The sequence below is a fragment of the Camelina sativa genome, chromosome 8, assembly GCF_000633955.1.
Source record: "Camelina sativa cultivar DH55 chromosome 8, Cs, whole genome shotgun sequence".
Taxonomy (NCBI): Eukaryota; Viridiplantae; Streptophyta; class Magnoliopsida; order Brassicales; family Brassicaceae; genus Camelina; species Camelina sativa.
This window is the reverse complement of record NC_025692.1, coordinates 2,452,846-2,466,536: the sequence shown is the minus strand read 5'-3', so window position 1 is coordinate 2,466,536 and position 13,691 is coordinate 2,452,846. Positions and strand designations below refer to the sequence as shown.

At 34.4% G+C, this 13,691-nt stretch overlaps 3 protein-coding genes and 1 long non-coding RNA gene across 4 annotated transcripts in view; 1 reads left to right on the top strand and 3 right to left on the bottom strand.

Moving 5' to 3' along the window:
• The window catches only part of LOC104705752 (transcription factor WER-like), a 2,808-nt gene extending 2,374 nt beyond the window's left edge, over positions 1-434 (top strand). Inside the window, exon 5 of the mRNA XM_019229170.1 lies at positions 129-434. Within this exon, the coding sequence (XP_019084715.1) occupies positions 129-219 (91 nt within the window). The 3' untranslated portion in view covers positions 220-434. The remainder of the gene's footprint in view (positions 1-128) is intronic.
• LOC104705751 (beta carbonic anhydrase 2, chloroplastic-like) lies at positions 1,453-5,009 on the bottom strand. The gene is made up of 9 exons (XM_010421823.2): positions 4,865-5,009; positions 3,559-3,625; positions 3,204-3,353; positions 3,068-3,116; positions 2,818-2,934; positions 2,627-2,680; positions 2,191-2,276; positions 2,007-2,112; positions 1,453-1,836 (listed from the first exon to the last, which is right to left on the bottom strand). Exons 2-9 carry the CDS (start codon positions 3,609-3,611, stop codon positions 1,672-1,674), a joined length of 780 nt encoding a protein of 259 aa, XP_010420125.1. The 5' UTR covers positions 3,612-3,625; positions 4,865-5,009; the 3' UTR covers positions 1,453-1,671.
• On the bottom strand, positions 7,535-8,532 carry LOC104705750. Its single transcript, XM_010421822.1, has one exon. The coding sequence runs from the start codon at positions 8,425-8,427 to the stop codon at positions 7,684-7,686; it is 744 nt and encodes a 247-aa protein (XP_010420124.1). The 5' UTR covers positions 8,428-8,532; the 3' UTR covers positions 7,535-7,683.
• Positions 9,152-10,925, bottom strand: LOC104705749. Its single transcript, XR_754372.2, has 3 exons — positions 10,815-10,925; positions 10,385-10,642; positions 9,152-9,799 (listed from the first exon to the last, which is right to left on the bottom strand). It is a non-coding gene; the product is annotated as an uncharacterized LOC104705749 (long non-coding RNA).

Below are 13,691 nucleotides of genomic sequence, written 5' to 3'. Positions count from 1 at the left end.
GGTGATATTGTTTATCAGATCAATCTCCCAAATCCTACTGAAACATCAGAAGCAACGAAAATCACGAATATCGACGGTAACAATAATATTCTCGGAGATGTAATTCAAGAAGATCGTCAAGGAAGCAACTACCTGAGTTCACTTTGGGTTCATGAGGATGAGTTTGAGCTAAGTACACTCACCAACATGATGGATTTTATAGACGGACACTGTTTTTGATGTGTGTTAATTTTGTTGTTTTTTTAGTATTGATCGTTTATGTTTTGTTATCCTCAAAGCTGATCAAACACTAATACATCAACAATCTTAGATTAAAAGTTGTTGATGTCGTAGTGTATGATTGGCTAATTAAGTCTTTTAATTAGTTGGACGTCTGTCTTGGGTTAAATGTATATGCTTAAAACTCTATGCATATATAAATGTTATATTTGTTTCTTGACTTTCTTTCCTAAAGCAAAAAAACAAACAAACAAACATGTATTTGGATAATTTTGTGTGAGGTGTTCATATAAACCTGTTAAATGTTGGTTCAAGTTATAAGCTAAAACTAAAAGAGTCTAATTGTCTAAGCTCTAAAGATAACGGTAGGCTAGGAGTTGTATACAATGTATTTGTTTTACTTTGAGTTTGAGTTTGAGATAATGTACATCTTTAATCTTATCTAAATTTGAAAAGAAGAAAGCCATAAATGGATACAGAAACTAGTACATGTTATTTGATTACTAATTATATTATACGTTTTCACCTTAGTTTAAGAAAGTATATAATATTTTCAAATGCCGATGATAGTCAAAATCGATACTAACTAACGTTGTATTTAAATGAGAAATTAGACACAAACCTTGATTGCCCTGACGATATACTTAACTATAAACGAAAAAAATTAATAGTGGTCAGACAATATAATGGGTCAAATATTCACACTTCCCTAAAAAATTCTAATATAAATTTCTATGACAAAGCTGTCCCCCCATCTTAATAGTTTAATTTATGTTCTTTGTCTTTGATTTTTATTATGTTATTTGAAGGCTTGTCCCCCCTACTCCCTCCTTGATTTTAATTGCTCAGACAGTTATATACTGCAATGCATGATACTACTTACATATGGAGCTGTATTCGAAGTGGAGGGTTGTTGATGATCTACATGGGGACATGTAAGTCATGTAAAATGAAGATGAAGAGGTATTGACGATTCCCAAAATTTTCCAGATCAATCTTGGTGTAGTATGGTAGCCATATCTCTAATCTAGACAATTGTTTTAACATTTTTGTTGAAAATGTCTAATTGACATTTTTTTTTCATCTCGCAATTCAATAAATTACATATTTTTCATGTTGCAATTTTCATTTGATGAATATTATAAATTTTCTACGAATTTGTTATCCTCCCATGTTATGAATCAAACCAAATTAATGAAAACAAAAGAAGTTTAACTGACAAAAGCAATGATATTTATGAAAATTAATAACCATGATTTTATATGATCTCCTTGTTTATTTCATATAAGACGCATGATGAAGGAAAAGAAGCTCATCGCAAGTAAAGGTGCATTACAATTACAAACAGAAATTATATGATGGTGATCATGATGATTGATAACGATATGATGCTGGTGATGATGATGATTATGATGATCATGGTGGTGGTGATGGTGATGGTGATGTGTTGTTTCATATAGAATGAACGGGAGAAATTCCATATTGGAGTCCCCAAAGCTCAAAGGCGCCATTAACAAAATCATAGTAGCCTCCCTTCAACGCAAGTGTTCCTTTCGCAACCCCTTCTCTCACGAATGGATATGTCAATAGGTTTGCTAGTGACACATTCACTGCCTCCTGCAGTATTCATACATTTATATTAGAAGACATTGCGATTAAGATAATGACATTGTTGTTCAAAAATAATGACATTATAAGCATAAAACGAGTTATAAATAATTTGACTAACTAATATTCTAATGAATATTTAAAGTTTAAGTGAAAAACTAAATGGAGAATATACGTACCCTTTCACATCGGCCACACTGGTCTTCAAATTTTGAACTTTCACTTTCTGCCAAAACCTTTGTCTTTGCTGGTAAACAGATTTTGACCCAATCCTCTATGAAATCACTGCAATTAAAGTAGACATATCATCACAATATCCTATATAATTATATAAATTCATTATAAGAAAACAAAAAATATTACGTGGAGTTGTTTCCATCAAGAGCAAATGACATAAGTCCCTTGATGCCACCACATGCACTGTGCCCTATCACCACAATGTTTTCCACCTACATTCATAAATTTCCATTAAACATCAATCTATATGTATTGATGGATATACTCACATCAATTAATCACAAATTCACAATACGTATACACACTAAACACAACCCGGCCCAATAAGGACCATTACGTATCCCCGCAATTTTGGATTCCCGACTCCATAACTACGTCTATTACATGTGTTTTTCTCATCGTACCATCCATTTATAAATGTCATGTCATACCAACTAATATGTAAGATTAATATAAACTAACATAGTAACATGCATCCTATGCATCAAGCAAGTTTTAAAAAAATCACAAAAAGCAGTCTAAAGATAGAAGAATATATAAATTTATATCGGGAGAGATTGACCTTAAGGTGCAAGACAGCGTATTCAATGGCGGCTCCAACTCCAGCATATTTGACCTGCAATTATATATTAAAAACAGAAAAGCCTCGTCATGCCTTCTTATGTCAAGTCAAAGTCAAACACTCCGTTTGAGTCAGAATGTTCTAGAATTAATAATCCGTCATCCGTGATGTATATAATAGAAAGTGTTTACCTTGTCAAAAGGAGGAACCATGTTAGCGATATTACGAACCATGAAGGCATCTCCTGGATGGAAGTTTAGTATGTGTGATGGGCACACACGTGAGTCCGAACAAGCAAACACCATGTACTGCACACAATTCATAATATACTACCATGACCATATATACAATATATATAAATCTAAACCTATACTGATATACAACAGCATGTATGTTTGATTTGAGTTTGTTTTTATTTGTTTATTTATTATGTTTATTTACCTTTGGGCTTTGACCTTTAGCGAGTTCACCGTACAAAGCAGGATTCGTCCTGCAATGAAATGACTTGATAATATTACCAAATTATACACTTAACAAAAAAAATTAAGAAGAAGGGAGAGATGAAATAATTATTTACTCGTATTTCTCCCTCTTGAAGGTGACGAACCCTTCCTTAATACGTTCGACAGGATCGAAAGTTTTGCTGTCAGACGACGAGACTGTCTGAAGCTCCGCAGTGATCTTCTTCACCTTGGCCGCAGCCAGATCCTTAAGCTCATCCTTCTCACTGCCCGCATATTATATTGTTACACGATAAAAAAACGTTGTGAAACTAAAATAATAACTCCATTTATTTTTTCCTGATCTTCCTATTTTGATTAAAAACCCCAATTTCTTAAAACCAATAATTAATTTCCAAGTATATAATTAAGCCTCCCATTTTACAAAAGTCTTTCATTGCATGGTTTTCTACATTTCTAATATTCACTTACATGAGAAGCTTCTTGAGTGATTCGATAGCGTCTTCGTATGATTCGTTTCCCATGCCTTCTCAGTTTTCTGTGCAAGTTATTTGACCAACACAAATTATTTATTAAAAAAAATACATTTCTCTTCATTACCAGAAATGCAACTTTATTTTACCTTTTCTAAAAAAGGTAATTAACCAGAGAGAAGATGAGAGAAAAATATGACTTGTATCTTGTATATATATATATATATATATATATATATATATATATATATATATATAGCTTTTTTTGTTTATTACGTACATGTATTTATTGAAATACTTTTTGACAACAGGAAAAATCATCTATTTGAAATTAATATAATTATTTTATCTCAAATTTGGAAATATAATAATTAGTATTTGTAGTCAACATTTTTTATAAAGAATTAATTAAATCATTTAAGATTATACATATACTTTTACATTATCTTTCTAATTTATAACTTTGGATTTAATTCCATATCTAAAGATTATAACTTATAACTTTGGATTTATTTCTTTATTTTACTTAAATTGTAAGAAATAAAGAATACTCACACATAATATGGCCATTAGTTAACTATAACTAGCGAATAATTAGACCGGAAACAGAGAGACCGGATCTGGTTGTACTAAGTACTAGATTTTAAAGATTTGAAGATGAACCACAACAGAAGTGCACAACAATACTTTTATGAACCCACCTATGCAAAACATATAGTACTACATTTTAGTACAAATATCTAGACACGTGTAATTTTTGTCATGGCTAAATATGTAATATGGATAATTAATGTGAGATATTTGAATGGTTAAGAGGTAAGACTTGAGAGGTAAGAATGTGATGGGTCAAGTTTTAGATAGTGGGAATGTGGCTTTTTCATAGTAATGATTTTTAAAATTTTATTGAATGGATTTGCTTTAGTTCTTTCTTTTTTCCCTCGCTACAAAGATTCTGAGTATTTTTTATCTTCTAATCTAATATCCTCGTTCATTACGTTAAAAAAAAAACACGGATTGTTTAATTATCAAGACAGGTAGAGAGAAATGGAAGTATGTTCCAAGATTTTTGGAAGTGAAGCGAAATTACTTTACACGTACACTCGCACTAACCTCTCTAACGTGATTGACCAACAAATTAAGGAACACGCATGTATATGACATTAGTACGTATATATATATATATATATGAACATTAGTGTATATATATATCCCTACTTACTAAAGAAGCAAGTACTGAAATCCTTACACAGATTAAATATATAAGAGAGAGAAAGGGAGAGGAGATTGTATATAATATACTATACCCAATTGAGGTGGTGATGACTGAAACAAGGTGCAGCGCACAGAGGCTACGTTTGCGGATAAACGGAACGAGAAGAGAGGAAGATAAGAGACAGGCGATGAGAGGGACGAAGAGCGAAGGATATTTATAATACAAAGTATATATGAAGAGTAAATATCCCTAGTAATTATAATTAATGTAAAATCTTTGTTATATGAAGACTAGCTAATTAAATAAAGGGAGATGGGCATTCCGCATTCGGGGTCTCATAGTCATAGATAAGGAAAGCGAAAGGTGAGGTGAATAGAAAAGTCTCTTTCTTTTCTTGTGGTGGAACTTCTCTCAAACTTTTTTCCCCCAATTCTTATTTAAATGTTATTATCCAGTTTTGATATTATGTGATTGTTCGAGGGATATGCATATCCATCTATATCTACGTAAGAAACACTAAACTAGGCGGTTTTGGTTAAAGTAAGAGGTTAAAGGTGTACCATGAGCCAAAACAATGAATCAAATTCATGGGATTTGCTTAGTAATTAATTACATCCAATTATTTCTTATGTCGTCGCAGACAATATATACAGATCATTTCACTATTGGTAGACCAAAGTATCTTTAGATTATATATGTTGTTGTTACTGGTCTATCAACAAGTTATTTGGAAACTATATGTTGGTCTCACCATATCTGAGTGTGAGTTATCACACTAATGTTTTATATAGCCGCTAAGCTATAAGCCTATAACAAGAATTGGTTTAAACGTAAGGAAGAAATTATAATTTACTGAAAGTTGAAATTTTCTCGGATATTAAGAAGAAAAAAAACTAGTGGTACAGAGATGTAGAAGAGACTGATGGGTGTGGATTTTATGTAGAGGATAAGATCCTATCATCAAAACAAGGCTATACTTGAATATATTTTTGATAACCTTATCCAAATAAACACCACGTACGGATCAATTTATGTTTATATTTTACCTGTTTTGTAGCTTTTGAAGCAGATGAGAAAGCAGTCTCCGAGTCTGATGAGCCATTTAAATTTGAAGAAACTGTAGCCCGAAAGGGTGCAAAGTTTACAGAGCAAGGAACATGAAAGTAGAGCAAATTGGTTACAAAAAGTGCACTATATACATGAGAGCAAAACCTCTTTGCATAGATTGTTTACAAACATGAAGTTATTCTATCAAGTATGTATAAGGAAGAAACTGTAACTAATGGCGAAAATAAAAAAGAGAACTAAGCGAAAGGAAAAATTAAAGAAACTAACACACTCTCTACATTTTATGATTATGCATGCAACTTGACTTCTTCCGTATTTCCCGCCTTAATGATTAGTCGATTAAACAAAAACATTACTAGCCTCTACTTCCGCTAGGTTTGGGAGAGAGGAGAAATTTGGAATGTGCAAAGGGTTTGATTTGCTACTTATATGTAATGTGTGGGAGGATGAAGAAACTATGTCGACATTTTCATGCAACATGTCAACACTCCCATATCATTATGTCAGACAAAACTATGAAAAAGAACGATGGCGCCCGAGGCCTTGTCTTTACTTACTTGCTTTGTTTCAGTTAAACGAATATCAATAATGAATTTCACAAGACATTAGGAGTAAGTGAGTTTACCTTTTGGAAATGAGAGATGAGGATGTGTCATATAAATAAGATTTTGATTAATATTTGTATCATGAGACATTGTATAATTGATTCAGATAGAAAAAGAAGAAAAGCCAGCTAAGATAAACCGGGCTTGACCAATCATTATTAAATTAAGCCTTTGGAAGCACGAGCAAGAAACAGATACCTGTTCTATAATCTTTTTGAAACGGTTAAAAAAAAACATAAAAAAGAGAAAATGTGTGTTTGTTGATGTTGAAAAGAGAAAAATAAATGTGATCACTTACTCAGGATAAGGCATCTAAACCATAGCTTGTCATGAACTTTTTGATACATGTATTCATCTAACTAAAGTGAACCTTGTTTCCAGGAACTTCCTGACCTATAGTGGAGACTAGTCACAATACAAGTGGACGACTAAACGTAGAAGAGAGGATGTTCTCACTGAAAGGAACTAATTTGTCTAGTCAAATAATGTTATTATTTTGGAACTTGGAAGTCAAGAGGGAATGTCATAAAAAAAAGACTCCATAACACTTGATACATAAAGAGAGTTCCACATTGAAATGTTCAAAAGTGTGTATAGTTTGATTAACAAAAATTGACTAGCAAAGTGCAATCTAGACTTGACGAATAGACCTTCTGCTTCCTCGCAGCCACTAAACTTAATCAAATGAAAAAAAAGTATTTTCTTGATCATTGCGAAGAAAGTGGGGATAGATCCAAGAAAGAAACAATCATTAAACCGAAACCAAAACTAAGTTACGCTAACGGTCAATATTTACTTGTTTAGTAGCGACAATCATGCTTCGTTAATCATGCAAAACAAGTTCACAACATTAGTCTATGTCAGAATCTCTTGCTTAATCTACTAAATATATCATAACCAATGACCTAATCATCAGCACATTCTATCCGTATTCAAAATTAAATCAACCTAGACGACCGATGGACTGAATTAGTGCTTGTGTGACAATGAATCGCCACAGAATTCTTCAAGAACGTCACTGGGAAGAACGCTCCCTTTCGTGAACACTCTGTTTCCTCGAAAGTCTTTACACATGGCAAAGTGTGGAATGTCAAAAACACAAGTATATTTGGAGTTTAAATAGCACCAAAAAAAGTCTTACATGGTCAAAAACGAAAAACTATAAGCAAACAAGGACCTCTTTGTAAATTAATCAGTTGAGGTAATAATAAAAAATTAGGAGATGCTTAAACTTTAATTAATGACGGAATCTGCTCATCCCGGCGAAAACGCCGATCAAATCTTGCCTGTAAGGTAAATATGACTTTCTTCTCTGAACCACTTCAGGTTTATACGACACCGTTTTATTCTTCCCTTTCACTACCGGCGAGCCATTACCGCTTGTCGAACTCGAAGACCCCTGGCCACCGCCGCCGTCGCTGTGACTTCTTCTTAGAAGATCCTTGAAACTGCACCGTTTGGATGCGCTCGATGTCGAGACGGCTCCGTCGCTGTGGCTTCTCCTCAGAAGCTCCTTGAAACGACACCGTCTCGGCTCGCTGGAGGATTTGCTCTTCGTCTTCAAGCCATCTCCTCTCGCCGGAGACCTGATCGGACTCCAGAAACATCTTCTCGGAGACAAGTTCTCCGAAAAATCGTCAAAATCCGACGATGAATGCGATTGAGACGGCGAAGATACAGGCGGATCAACACTCCATCCACCGTAGAAAAGATTCTTAGACGTGACTCGACCTGCTGCCACGTCATCATCATCGGATAATCGCTTCAAAGTCGTCGTCGGGAAATGGAAGAAGCTCTCGTCACCTAACGGTAATGTTTCGAACTGGAACTCTTTGTCGTTTTCGCCTTCAAGATTAACGGAATAATTATAACTCTCGGACTCGCGGACAACTCTAACGGCGGCTTCGACTAGGTCACCGGAGGCGTAGAAACTGAAGCTAGGGCTAAATGACACCGTAGAGGATAAATCTTGCATTGTCATGATATATGCTCTTCGCTGCTGCTATGTGTGATAAATTCTGTATTCTTGACTCTGTTCATAAACTTGAGACGACTTGACTCTGCTGTGTGTAATTGTGTATATATATAAAATATATGTGATTCGAATGTGCCTGCGTAAGTGTTTACGTATATATAGATGTGATCATGTACAGTTGGTTTACTTGTGCACCAAGAGGAGGCGGCTTTGACAAGGAAACGTAATATATTTCTTGTCTTTTGTTTAAGGATTAGTTACTTTTTTTTTCCTTTTATAAAATAATAATCATCGTGTTTTTAGGAATTGCCGCGTCAAGGCTGACGACTTGGTGGAGACATTTTATAAAAAAAAAAACACAGAAGATTATAAAGTTTTACGGGAAAAATGGTTAAACAAAAAAAAAAAGACAAATGAAATACATTATTGTTACATTTGTTTATAGCTACCGCCATGCTTGAATCCAACAAGAGCAAATCTTAAAAAGATACACCATAGTTTTATAAAATTTTTGATTATGTTGAAGTTGAACGTAATTTCCAAATCACAACTACTTTTGCATATATACCAAATTATTATATTTGGTCGACTTAACTGTTAGATGATTTTATAATTCCAAATTTTGTTTGTTTCAAACATTATATTGAAACAGAAGGAGTATTTTTTAATGGATCCTCCATACTATTATTATCTACTATGTTATGCATTCTTGTTCGACTCAAGTTCGGCATAACAAAACAAGCATTAATTAGTCCACTTGTTAGACATTCCCCATCGGTAGACTCTTAGAGGAGTTTTTAGTGTTTTGAAGCAAAAAAATAATTCAGAAGAAAAGAAAAAAATTAAGGGAGCCTCTTAGACCATGGCCAATGGAGCAACCCATATGGATTGCTCAAGCTTAATGGCTTGCTTAACCTGATCAAATGGTCTTTTTCTCAGGAGAAGAGAGCCCTTACTTGTTGATGAATTGTTCCCATCTCCAATTTTGAAATGAAAAATCAAAGGCTCTTGATCATCATCAGATAACAAAACACTTTTGTGCTGAGATCAAATGTAATCTCAGGCCATTGATCTGATAGATAACAAATACCTTCTACAACTCCTAAAACCACTCTTAACCTTCTTCTCCATGACATAGCCGATGAAGAACTTAACCAAGTCTCAACAGTTTCTCCTTGAGTCCACTCTGTAACCAAAGCTCTCAAGTTTCTGCTATTACACCAACCCAAAACTCTTACCAAGTTCTTGTGTACAAGAACTTGTAACTTCGCCGACAAGTTCTTGGAAAATAATCAGGTCTCTTGATACATAACAAACCAAAGCAAAAACAGAGCAATCGTTTGCAGACAATCGTTGTGCGGCTTGACATCTTTGTTTCCTGGTTAAAAGTAAACATGTAAGAGTCTGTTATATTATGATGACACTTGCAGACAATGAATCTCGGTTTCACTACATTCAAATGCCTAATCGCGTGTTTGAAGGCAACAAGTATAACAACGCCATCTAAGTTTATATATCTCGGAAGCAATTCATAACTGCAGAACGTTTCAATGACGAGTCCTGGTAAGTAGTATCACAAAAGAAAACACAATCTCACTAACAGACCAACCAAAACTAAAAAAGCTTAGCTTTTGTGACAGAACTTGCATAACACAAACAAACAGATACATGTACGCTAGTCACAATAAGAGTTGACATGTTCACTTCTTCTTGCAGAAATGTATCTTGGGAATTCAGCTTTTACAAAGAAAAGAAAACAGAAAGGAAAACATATATGTTGAATAGCTCTTTTTCATGTTTATTATCTAAAAACATTGAAATCAGTCGATTTCAAACTAAGACCAGAACTTAGACCAAGTCATTCAAACTAAGAACCAAACAGTAGCATCAACAACATGAAATCCCTATATTTATCTCAAATCTATATCCAATCAAATGCAAGATAAGAGCTTAAGAAGTGTACCTATGAATCTATGATGTGCCGCGTGAGCCAAGGAGAACTAAGATCACAGAGCTGGGATATTTCCAAGCAAACAATGCAAACTAAAATCCACCAGGCAACTTAGATACCTTTCCTAACCTGCATACTCTCCTCGTTCAGAGCAGAACCAGGGACATTCTCAGGTCCAGGGACAGATATAGCAGCAACCATCAGCGGAAGTAAATGAGGATCTCAACCACAATGAACCGCAGTTTGTTTCGAAGGTTCACCAAGCTCTTCCTGCAAATTAGAAAAATAACGATGGATTCATACCCAATTATCCACTAAGTCGAATCCAAGAACTACATCAGCCAATTTCCATTTTAATAAGAAAAACAAACATGTAAATCAGAGGATTAAGGTTTGGAGACATAACAAAGATCAGAGAAAGGAAGAAGAGAAGAGAAGGAACCATTCTTATCGGGAACAGACAAAGTGGTGATGGTGAATCGATTAATTTCTACAGATTTGAGGTTAATCGCATGCCAATCGCCTTTAGTCGAGAGAGAAAAAAAAAGAGAGATTGTCGCGAAAAGAAAGAAGAAAAATGAGAAAAAAAAATTTGTTTTTTATAATTAAGCAACACCCAATCAGAAGTTGCCACGTATCGTGCTTCAAGGGTTCTTCCGATGCTCGTCTGAGCAACGATTCTCAGCATATTGGGGCTTTTTTTTTGTTTTTGATTTATTTTTGGGTTAGAAATTGTTTCAGCAACCCAATAAAAATTACTAGTGGCTATGCTCTTATATAGTATACCCGATTTTGTTCTAAGAGACGCTACATGTCTTGTTTTTGGTTGGCCGAACATAATAATACAAAAGAAAAAAAAAATCTTCTAAACTCGATTTCTTTTCCTCTCTTTCTCTTTCTCTCGCGATATGCTGAAACGACAAAGGAATTTGGAATCAGAAGGAAGGGTTTGGAATTGATTGATCTGGAATCAGAGGAAGGGCTTGGAATCGTGATTAGTGTTTTATGATTAGGATTCTTTGATTTTCGATCGCAAATTAGGGTTATGTGATGTTTGTTAGAAAATTAGCTAACATAGCAAGCCTCAAGAAAATAACAGCTCTGATTCGTTTTCTTTTAAGTGTTTGTGTGATTCAACGAGTTTTTTTTTCGATTTGATTGATCAGGTGACTCCTGCTTCGGCTTTTGGTTTGGGTCTCGTCTACGGGAACATGAAGCTCAAGGTCTTGAAGGTGAAAATTTTCTATCTTCACTTTTGTTGTGTCATCTAATTCTGATTAGATTGCTCTTTAACTGCTGTGAAACTGCAATATTGTGTCTGTAGTTTGATCTCGAAAAGGTTATGATTGATTCTGATTCTTTTTGTTCATCATCTGTTGATTGTGACATTTGAATTTGGTGACTTGATATTTCGAGTTTGGTGGCTACACATAACTCGAGCGAGTGAGCAAAGTTTTGTTTGTTGGCCTGATACGTTATTGTGTTCCCATCATTTTAAAGCTCTCTTTAGTCAAAGTTGTGAATTGCAGAATGCTGCTTTGCTCCTTTGTTAGTTTTGTTTTCAGCTAGTCCACTGAGTAGCCTTATTTAAAAGCTCTCTGGCCTTATAAGTCTAATGAAATAGAAGTCATTCTCTCTTTTATTCTATTTGGTTCTTCCTCAATCTAATATATCTCAGCTGTTGTTTCTAGGGAGGTGATCCTTCTCAACAGCAGAATCATGCTCTGTAGGTTAGTCATTAGACGGGTTACGTTCGGATTCAAATTGAAGAGAAGTGATGGATTCGATTGAAGCTTTCTGATGATTGGTTTCTCCAACAGGTACGCCGTGATTCTTTTGGCTGCTTCTTGGTCTGAGATCAAAACCGGAGATTTCTGATTCTGTGTTACAATGTTGAAGAGTCGTGAGAGTTTGTGAGAAGACATAGTTCTCACTTCTTTGTTCATGATTTAACTCTTCTCTTCACTTCCCCTAACAATGCCACATCCATTATATATAGCTGACTCTTTGATATTTTTACTATTATGGCTTCGGCAGGCTTCCTGTTCTTGGTAGAGTTTTTAACATTCTCCGTGAATATAATCCGGAGCTTGCTGGAGATAGGCGTCGTACAATTATGAGACCTCATGAGGTTCTTCGTGAAGGGACAAAGAAGATAGTGTTTGACAAATTTATGAACCTTTGCAAGACGTACGAGCAAACCCCTCCTTGTCTTCCTCTTCAAATTTGTTTAATCATAATTAAAAATACTTGTATATTTTGATGGCTTATGACATATATATATTATATGTATTGAAAAAAATCAGGATGCATCGTCAACCAGATCATGTCATGACTTTCTTGGTCGCTGAGTTGGGTACTAGCGATTCGCTTGATGGGCAGAGTGGCTGGCCAGTCACCCTAACAGTATGGGTGACGGGTGACGGGTTATGCTAACAGTAAAAATATCAAAGACAACATCAAGACTGATGAACCCAAGCAAGAACAGGAAGCCTGCCGAAGCAACTGAGGTAATTCACCTTAATATGAAGTGTATGAATTGTCCTTGCTGGATCAAAGCTCAATGTTGTTTTGGTTGTTTGTTCATTCATAACTAATGAAGTTGAATGAGATTAGATTCAAAAAACTAGATTTAAAAAAATAAGAGACTCAAAATTATTTCCTACCATTGGAGATGATGATTTTAATTATAATCTCAAGGATTCTTATTTTATAAACAGTACATAATATAATCATCAAAAATTACAACAGTACATAAAAGACTTAAAATTAAAACCCACCGATAATCTTGCTCTTAATATCCATCTCCTCGAACAAGATCATTATTGAACATTATATTGGCATGTTCTCTTGATCTACATGCGTATGTATATTCATGTATGGAGAAATTTTTAGAGCATATATAATTTTTTCTTCAAAATAGACAATCTCAGCAGATAGTATACGTATATATGCATGAAAGTTTCTTTCTATATACACACATGGTAGATTGAATTCTCTGCTTTATTCTTGTAGAATTTGCAGATTACATTGATTATTGATATTGAACATACTAGAGTTTAAACGAGGATACTGAACATAGTAGAGTTGTGGATCATAACATACTAGGGTTTGAACGAGGATACTGAACATAGTAGAGTTGTGGATTATAATTTTTTCACTTATACTCGACGTACGTGTTGATGTAAGAAATCGACAATATAAATAATACGAATATTAATGAGAATAAATCGAACTGGTCCTTTTATTAACGTAGAATTCGAGAGAAGGGTTTACAGAAAATGCAATCAAAGCTCTAAGCGCAATTAATACGAATGTA